This window comes from Pecten maximus, chromosome 13 (assembly GCF_902652985.1).
Source record: "Pecten maximus chromosome 13, xPecMax1.1, whole genome shotgun sequence".
In the NCBI taxonomy this organism is placed as follows: domain Eukaryota; kingdom Metazoa; phylum Mollusca; class Bivalvia; order Pectinida; family Pectinidae; genus Pecten; species Pecten maximus.
Genome location: NC_047027.1, coordinates 5,929,618 through 5,939,263, shown reverse-complemented (window position 1 = coordinate 5,939,263; position 9,646 = coordinate 5,929,618). Strand labels below are relative to the sequence as shown.

The window sequence follows — 9,646 nt, the reverse complement described above, 5'->3', positions numbered from 1 at the left end:
ACTTCGCCGCGATGAGCTGCGCTCTTATTAATCATACATTATTTGTAGGTCTAATATGGACCAGGCAATGCCTGAAAAGAGCAAAGCTAGCTAGTATGCCAATGTACAACTTAAAAATATAGTGATAAACGTTTCGCCGTTTAATTACGAGAATGTGAACTTATATGACATGACCTTTGACAGTCGTTAACTATCGGTAAATTTCCGGCAATCTTCGGAAATATGCTGAATGTTCCAAGTTCCGTCCTCGAAGCCATAACACGAGCTATATTTTATTCGCACGCTATAAGAGATATTTTTTTATAAAAATAATGAGTAAGCATTATAAACACACCAACTGGATTGTACGTTATATAGACTTTTTAGCTCGTCTCTTCGAAGAAGAGTGAGAGCTTATGTTGTCACTCCGGCGTCGGCGTCGGCGTTGGTTTTCCAAATGTTAAATTTTTGGTGCAAGTGTTGAAAGGCATAGTAATTTATGGTAATATGGTCCCTGTGGGGGTCAAACTATCCCCTGCCGGAGTTAAACTAAAAGATTTTTTTGGAAAAAAAACAGATTTTGGAAATTTTTTGGACTTAGAATATTTCTGCGTTAAGTTTTTGGTGCAAGTGTTGAAAGGTATTAATACATCACTTCATAATTGTACTAGGGTGCTGATAATTGGCAATAGAGTCCCTCTGGGGTTAGACTATCCCCTGCCGGAGTTAAACTAAAAGATTTTTTTTGGAAAAAACCAGAATTTTCAAATTTTTGGACTTAGAATATTTCTGTGTTAAGTTTTTGGTGCAAGTGTTGAAAGGTATTAATACATCACTATATCATTGTACAAGGGTGCTGATATATTTGGCAATAGAGTCCCTATAGAGTAAGACAATCCCTTCCTGGAGTAAAACTTAAAAAAAAAAAAATTGGATTTTTTTTAAATCTTTGGACTTTGTGTTAAGTTTATATTGTGAGTGTTGAAAGGCATAGTAATACATGGTATTAGGTTCCCTGTGGGGGTTAAACTTTCCCGTTCCTGAGTTAAACTGAAAAATTTTTTGAGGAAAAAACACATTTTTTTTTTTTAATTTTCGTGCAAATGTTAAAAGCTTTTTAACACATCACTTTATAATTGTACTAGGGTGCTGATATTTGGTAAAAGATTTACACTATCCTTTCTTGGGGTGAAACTGAATATAAAACAATATGAAAACGTCACAATAGACAATTTATACTGGTCCACATTTTTCAAGGGAGACAACTCTCCTTAGGATATGTTGTCAAAAAATTGAAGAAATATGTCCAAAAGCAATTACATTTGTATTTAATATCTTCATTTAATCTACAACAGTTTAGCTTGTCTCCCAAATGTTTGTCAATAAATAATTTATATATATATATAAATTGGTATGGTTTTGAAAATTGCATGAATTCACAAAACATAATCTGATCAAGTAAACAATATAAATATTATTAATGCAATTTGCGAAACCATTTCAATTAATATATTTTAATTATTTATTGACAAACATTTGCGAGACGAGCTATGCTGTTCTCCAACAGCTCTTGTTATGTTAACAGTTTCTGTAGACATCTACACCGGGCTCCTAACTGGTTCCGTTTCCGGCAGACATTTTTCTGGCTGTACCATCCCGCAGGACGTTATGCGAAGATGGACTAGAATATTGTACATACGTGTACGTTAACGGTGAAGAGCTTCGCTCGTATTACTATTATTAATTTCATCAGCGACAGCAATAGGGCACTATAGAACGTTTCGCTTTTCCAAGTGGAGTCGCCGGATCTGACCGGCAACCTTTTCCAAGTGGAGTCGCCGGATCTGACCGGCAACCTTTTCCAAGTGGAGTCGCCGGATCTGACCGGCAACCTTTTCCAAGTGGAGTCGCCGGATCTGACCGGCAACCTTTTCCAAGTGGAGTCGCCGGATCTGACCGGCAACCTTTTCCAAGTGGAGTCGCCGGATCTGACCGGCAACCTTTTCCAAGTGGAGTCGCCGGATCTGACCGGCAACCTTTTCCAAGTGGAGTCGCCGGATCTGACCGGCAACCTTTTGAAATGGTAATCTAACAAAAATTCACGAGTTGTCTAAAATCTCTAGAGACCTTTTCACGAAAGGCCGTAAATGTAATTTTGATCGTAAGAGTAAATTTACGATTATGGTGGTTTTCACAAAAGAACTTACAAAATCGTAAGTGTAAAACTTCCACACTTTCGACCATAAGCATACATGTAACTGGATTGTTAATTCTATCCGTACCAAAACTGTAACAACGGTTGTTAGCAATAAACTTGAGAAACCGATTCACCCCCTCTTTATTTATGAGCAACATTTCATTAACAGAAGTCACGTGCCATAAACACATCGGTATCACTATCTCAGCTAACGGAAGTTGGACTTACCATATAGGGGCCGCGGTGGCCGAGTGGTTAAGGTGTCCCGACACTTTAACACTAGCCCTCCACCTCTGGGTTGCGAGTTCGAAACCTACGTGGGGCAGTTGCCAGGTACTGACCGTAGGCCGGTGGTTTTTCTCCGGGTACTCCGGCTTTCCTCCACCTCCAAAACCTGGCACGTCCTTAAATGACCCTGGCTGTTAACAGGACGTTAAACAAAAACAAACCAAACTTACCATATATAATACATTATTAGTAAAGCATCTAAAAAACTTAGTCTACTTAGGAATCTAGTACTGACAGCAAGTATCACCAAACAATGTATTTTACTTTGATCAGACCTTTGTTAGAGGATGGCGACATTGTAGGGGACAACATAACTTTATGTCAAAGTCAGATGCTTGATATAGAAGCAGAATTTTCAAGAAAAAACGAAACTGTAAGATTTGCTTCAAATTTATTACATGAAACATCAATTTTATGATTGATTTATTGGCAAAAGCCATCTACAAATTACACAAAATCTTTGCAAAGAATAGAGATTTTCGTTGATGAGAATAATTGACATTTTCAGTGCTAATGCAAAATTGCATATAATGATCTTGAACACATTTGTAAACTCATCTTAACAATCTTGATATTTCCAACAAGCGCCGACAGACATATTGATATCAGATGCTTGGAAGTATTTACTTGTTGTTTTTGTTTTTCAAAATGACATGTTACAGAAATAGATACACTTATACTGTCTATTACCGATATCAAGTAATATAATAGTATTTTCTGCATTTTATAAGATAACAAATGTCAGTATATCGTCAAGCTTAAATGTTTAAGCCATTTTTATACAATGCAGCTCTTTTGTTGAATGCAATGACCTGGGTGTGATATTCCCTCCATTTATGAATTGTACAAATATCATAAATTAGCCGAATTACAATTAAGTCGGGGATTCCCATCTTTACCCTTCGGATTAACAGCCATTAATGTATATACTATATATCCGGAATGTTTATAGAGAGATAGGCTTTATAGCGCAGCTGTCTGTACTGTAATCCCAATTGTAAACAGCGATCTTCATGTAAACAAATAGAGCGGACTCAATGAAAATCATATTAATAGGTTAATCTTTGCTCGCTCGCTAGACTGTCTGTCACGTTTAAATTCATTCTAATAGGATACTGTTCAAAATATAAACATTGTACTTCATGTTCTTTTGAAACCCTAAAATAATAAAATTCATTAAAAATTATAAAATACTTTGTTCACCTCCCCTAGAAGATTCCGGCATTTATTTAGAGATATTTCGAGTATCGGTTATGATCGCCTCCTGTTATCAACACTTTAGGCCCTTAACCTCACTGACAAGTCCTAGAATGACGAAACAGCTGTATGGTGTCCCTAACATCACTGACAAGTCCTAGAATGACGAAACAGCTGTATGGTGTCCCTAACATCACTGACAAGTCCTAGAATGACGAAACAGCTGTATGGTGTCCCTAACATCACTGACAAGTCCTAGAATGACGAAACAGCTGTATGGTGTCCCTAACATCACTGACAAGTCCTAGAATGACGAAACAGCTGTATGGTGTCCCTAACATCACTGGCAAGTCCTAGAATGACCAAACAGCTGTATGATGTCCCTAACATCACTGACAAGTCCTAGAGGGACGAAACAGCTGTATGGTGTCCCTAACATCACTGACAAGTCCTAGAATGACGAAACAGCTGTATGGTGTCCCTAACATCACTGACAAGTCCTAGAATGACCAAACAGCTGTATGGTGTCCCTAACATCACTGACAAGTCCTAGAATGACGAAACAGCTGTATGGTGTCCCTAACATCACTGACAAGTCCTAGAATGACGAAACAGCTGTATGGTGTCCCTAACATCACTGACAAGTCCTAGAATGACGAAACAGCTGTATGGTGTCCCTAACATCACTGACAAGTCCTAGAATGACGAAACAGCTGTATGGTGTCCCTAACATCACTGACAAGTCCTAGAATGACGAAACAGCTGTATGGTGTCCCTAACATCACTGACAAGTCCTAGAATGACGAAACAGCTGTATGGTGTCCCTAACATCACTGACAAGTCCTAGAATGACCAAACAGCTGTATGGTGTCCCTAACATCACTGACAAGTCCTAGAATGACGAAACAGCTGTATGGTGTCCCTAACATCACTGACAAGTCCTAGAATGACCAAACAGCTGTATGGTGTCCCTAACATCACTGTCAAGTCCTAGAATGACGAAACAGCTGTATGGTGTCCCTAACATCACTGACAAGTCCTAGAATGACCAAACAGCTGTATGATGTCCCTAACATCACTGACAAGTCCTAGAATGACGAAACAGCTGTATGGTGTCCCTAACATCACTGACAAGTCCTAGAATGACGAAACAGCTGTATGGTGTCCCTAACATCACTGGCAAGTCCTAGAATGACCAAACCGCTGTATGGTGTCCCTAACATCACTGACGAGTCCTAGAATGACCAAACAGCTGTATGGTGTCCCTAACATCACTGACAAGTCCTAGAATGACGAAACAGCTGTATGGTGTCCCTAACATCACTGACAAGTCCTAGAATGACGAAACAGCTGTATGGTGTCCCTAACATCACTGACAAGTCCTAGAATGACGAAACAGCTGTATGGTGTCCCTAACATCACTGGCAAGTCCTAGAATGACCAAACAGCTGTATGATGTCCCTAACATCACTGACAAGTCCTAGAGGGACGAAACAGCTGTATGGTGTCCCTAACATCACTGACAAGTCCTAGAATGACGAAACAGCTGTATGGTGTCCCTAACATCACTGACAAGTCCTAGAATGACCAAACAGCTGTATGGTGTCCCTAACATCACTGACAAGTCCTAGAATGACCAAACAGCTGTATGGTGTCCCTAACATCACTGACAAGTCCTAGAATGACGAAACAGCTGTATGGTGTCCCTAACATCACTGACAAGTCCTAGAATGACCAAACAGCTGTATGGTGTCCCTAACATCACTGACAAGTCCTAGAATGACGAAACAGCTGTATGGTGTCCCTAACATCACTGACAAGTCCTAGAATGACGAAACAGCTGTATGGTGTCCCTAACCTCACTGACAAGTCCTAGAATGACGAAACAGCTGTATGGTGTCCCTAACATCACTGACAAGTCCTAGAATGACGAAACAGCTGTATGGTGTCCCTAACATCACTGACAAGTCCTAGAATGACGAAACAACTGTATGGTGTCCCTAACATCACTGGCAAGTCCTAGAATGACCAAACAGCTGTATGGTGTCCCTAACATCACTGACAAGTCCTAGAATGACCAAACAGCTGTATGGTGTCCCTAACATCACTGACAAGTCCTAGAATGACCAAACAGCTGTATGGTGTCCCTAACATCACTGTCAAGTCCTAGAATGACGAAACAGCTGTATGGTGTCCCTAACATCACTGACAAGTCCTAGAATGACCAAACAGCTGTATGATGTCCCTAACATCACTGACAAGTCCTAGAATGACGAAACAGCTGTATGGTGTCCCTAACATCACTGACAAGTCCTAGAATGACGAAACAGCTGTATGGTGTCCCTAACATCACTGGCAAGTCCTAGAATGACCAAACCGCTGTATGGTGTCCCTAACATCACTGACGAGTCCTAGAATGACGAAACAGCTGTATGGTGTCCCTAACATCACTGACAAGTCCTAGAATGACGAAACAGCTGTATGGTGTCCCTAACATCACTGGCAAGTCCTAGAATGACCAAACCGCTGTATGGTGTCCCTAACATCACTGACGAGTCCTAGAATGACGAAACAGCTGTATGGTGTCCCTAACATCACTGACAAGTCCTAGAATGACGAAACAGCTGTATGGTGTCCCTAACATCACTGACAAGTCCTAGAATGACGAAACAGCTGTATGGTGTCCCTAACATCACTGACAAGTCCTAGAATGACGAAACAGCTGTATGGTGTCCCTAACATCACTGGCAAGTCCTAGAATGACCAAACCGCTGTATGGTGTCCCTAACATCACTGACGAGTCCTAGAATGACGAAACAGCTGTATGGTGTCCCTAACATCACTGACAAGTCCTAGAATGACGAAACAGCTGTATGGTGTCCCTAACATCACTGGCAAGTCCTAGAATGACCAAACCGCTGTATGGTGTCCCTAACATCACTGACGAGTCCTAGAATGACGAAACAGCTGTATGGTGTCCCTAACATCACTGACAAGTCATAGAATGACGAAACAGCTGTATGGTGTCCCTAACATCACTGGCAAGTCCTAGAATGACCAAACCGCTGCATGGTGTCCCTAACATCACTGACAAGTCCCAGAATGACGAAACAGCTGTATGGTGTCCCTAACATCACTGACAAGTCCCAGAATGACCAAACAGCTGTATGGTGTCCCTAACATCACTGACAAGTCCTAGAATGACGAAACAGCTGTATGGTGTCCCTAACATCACTGACAAGTCCTAGAATGACGAAACAGCTGTATGGTGTCCCTAACATCACTGACAAGTCCTAGAATGACGAAACAGCTGTATGGTGCAGTATAATTCATTTTTGCTCTACAGTATCTGATAACGGTAAATTTGTTTTGGAAAGTGTTATTTCTTGTTTGTCATCTGTACAATCCTAATAATTACAAATTGGCAATATCCCGGTGACATATATACAATGCAGGCGACACAATGCAGAATAGAGGTTTCAAAACAAAAACCAAACAAAAAACAGCAATTAGAGATGCAAGACGGCTTTTGATTGGTCAATAATTAGCGGGAGTATAACTGGAATACAGCCGGGTTTTCTTCTAACTTTACCAATATCATCATCCATGTCTCTTACACTTTCCTAACCACATTTTCTTCATCATATCGGGTGGAACTTGATGTGACGTCATCATGGCTATCCCCTGGTATATACAGGGATCGGCCGGGAATCTACCAGCATTGAAATTGGCGATAGGCAGTAGATTGTACCCCAGTTTTTTTATACAAAGGGCGACATACACATCCTCCAGGTGGAAAAATGGCACCTTTTTGGACACCTCAAACACTTTGGTAGCCACGTTCATACTGGTGACATAGCCGGTACCGGAACAAAATCCCGGATAGTGACTTCCGGGGAAACTCTTTTTTGATGCGTACCATTTTGAACGGTGGTCGCGGATTGGTTCTGCTACTCGGTGACACGCCCCTCCCACCCGAGTTTGTAATTTGTCTTTGTTGGTTTTTAATGTCGTAAGAATATTGGGAATATTAACATACATATCGTCATCAGTCTTCATCACGAATTTGGCGTCCTTACACTTGGTGCTGGCCCATTTGAAAGCCATCATAGTTTTGTACGTTAGATTACTGTAAGCATCTTTAAAATCTTCCTGAAGAATATCCTGGTGTATATCGAATTCCTCCTTTACCGCTTTATCCATCGCTGGAGAGGAAGGCGCTCCGAGAAGGAAGGCGTATCTAACGTTCGAATCTATAGAGTTGTTTTTAGCATACGTAAGCCAGGTTTGTCGTATTGTGTCCCGTTCTAGTCTGTTTTTGTGGACTGTAAATATCAGTATAATGACCTCTATGTCTGGCGTTTTGTCCTTACGGGCGCATATTTCGTCATTTTGAAGTATATAGTTAAAATCGTGCCTGAAACACATTTCACAACTATCTGGACGGTCGGTCGGTGGTTTAGGTGACACTTTCGGTAATATTTTTGTTGAAGGTACATTAACAATCGTGACTACCGCCGACAGGTTGGATGATGTCGTGTTACGAACTCCCGTCCGCGTGGTAATAGGCTTGTTGACACCAAACACAACACTGGTTGTGTTAACATATAAGTTGTGTACGGTGTTTGTCAGCATTACAGACAGATTGGAGATTTCGTAGACGTACTGCCAGTAAACCAAAGCAGTAGACACCATCACAATACACAAGCCGGTAAACATGTATAGCAGAAATGTGTTGGTACACGCCCGACCGCTCTTCCTTGCCTGCTTCATGGCGAGTCTTGCCAGTAACACCACCTTTGTATCACCGTACTCGCCAATAACACCACCTTTGTGTCACCGTACTCGCTACTAACACCACCTTTGAGTCACCGTAATCGCCACTTACAAGCCTGTGTCAGTACTCACCACTAACAATACAATATGACTACTCACCACTAACACCACAATTGGTATCACGGTACTCGCTATTAACACCACAATTGTATCACAGTACTCGCTACTAACACCCCTTTCATTGTCCTCCATAAACGCCACATTGGTCACAGATCTCGTTCACTATAACTGTGTGGATATCCTTTACCAGTCCACATTAACATCCATTTTCAATTTCACTCGTCCGTGTATAATACATGTTATAAAGTTTTATGATACAGACATTCGTTGTCCATATTCTGTTTCATCTCAGTACACCCGATGTTTACAATGATGTCTATTGAGAATATCACAATGAAGTTGACATCCCTTTTATCGATACATGACGCCTATGATCCGAAAATTGAGCGAGAATCAAAGTAAATCCATGAACAGGTTTAACTACCCGTACAACAAGTACACGTTTAGTGTGAATATCGAGGACATCCAGACTATGTCCGTCTTCAAAAGTCAACATACAGGACATCCAGACTGTGTCCCTCTCCTATACAACTAAATGGCTGTATCTCGATTTGTCCACATTAACGCTACCTTGTGCAAATGGAGAACCATCCCAACTAAATATGTAATGTAATGATACCAACATTCTAGACACCATATAGAGTCGTGAAGCCGGTCAGGAAAGCTGTCAGGACCAACAATACACATATTGAGGCGTTCATAATTACCTGTAAACTTATAGTACAGGTGCGCGGAGTTCCCATTCATTCCAGCGGGTAACGTGTTCTGTTTGAAATCAATACGGAAATCCACACCGAAGTACAATAGAGACTAGGGAGACACAGTTAACCTACCGAAAGTCCGTACAAAGTGCTGAGAGGGAAATATGTTATAGTTATTGAATGTCTAGAAAAGTGTATCACGAGATATTTCGGTGGGTGGGTTACGAGTTCGCGCAGCGAACGAGTAACGCCCACCGAAATATCGAGTATACACGAGTCTAGGACATTCAATAAATGGCTTGTATCATGGCCCGTAAATCAGCTGTCATTAAACTTCTAAAAACCAATCAGAATTGTCTCGAGTTTCTCAGTGAATTCCCCGCCAAAA

At 41.0% G+C, this 9,646-nt stretch overlaps 1 protein-coding gene across 1 annotated transcript; it reads right to left on the bottom strand.

Annotated features, from left to right (window-relative positions):
- Positions 1-6,901: 6,901 nt before the first annotated feature.
- Positions 6,902-9,235, bottom strand: LOC117341537 (beta-1,3-galactosyltransferase 1-like). The gene has a single exon (XM_033903408.1). It carries the CDS (start codon positions 8,432-8,434, stop codon positions 7,262-7,264), a length of 1,173 nt encoding a protein of 390 aa, XP_033759299.1. The 5' UTR covers positions 8,435-9,235; the 3' UTR covers positions 6,902-7,261.
- Positions 9,236-9,646: the final 411 nt, after the last annotated feature.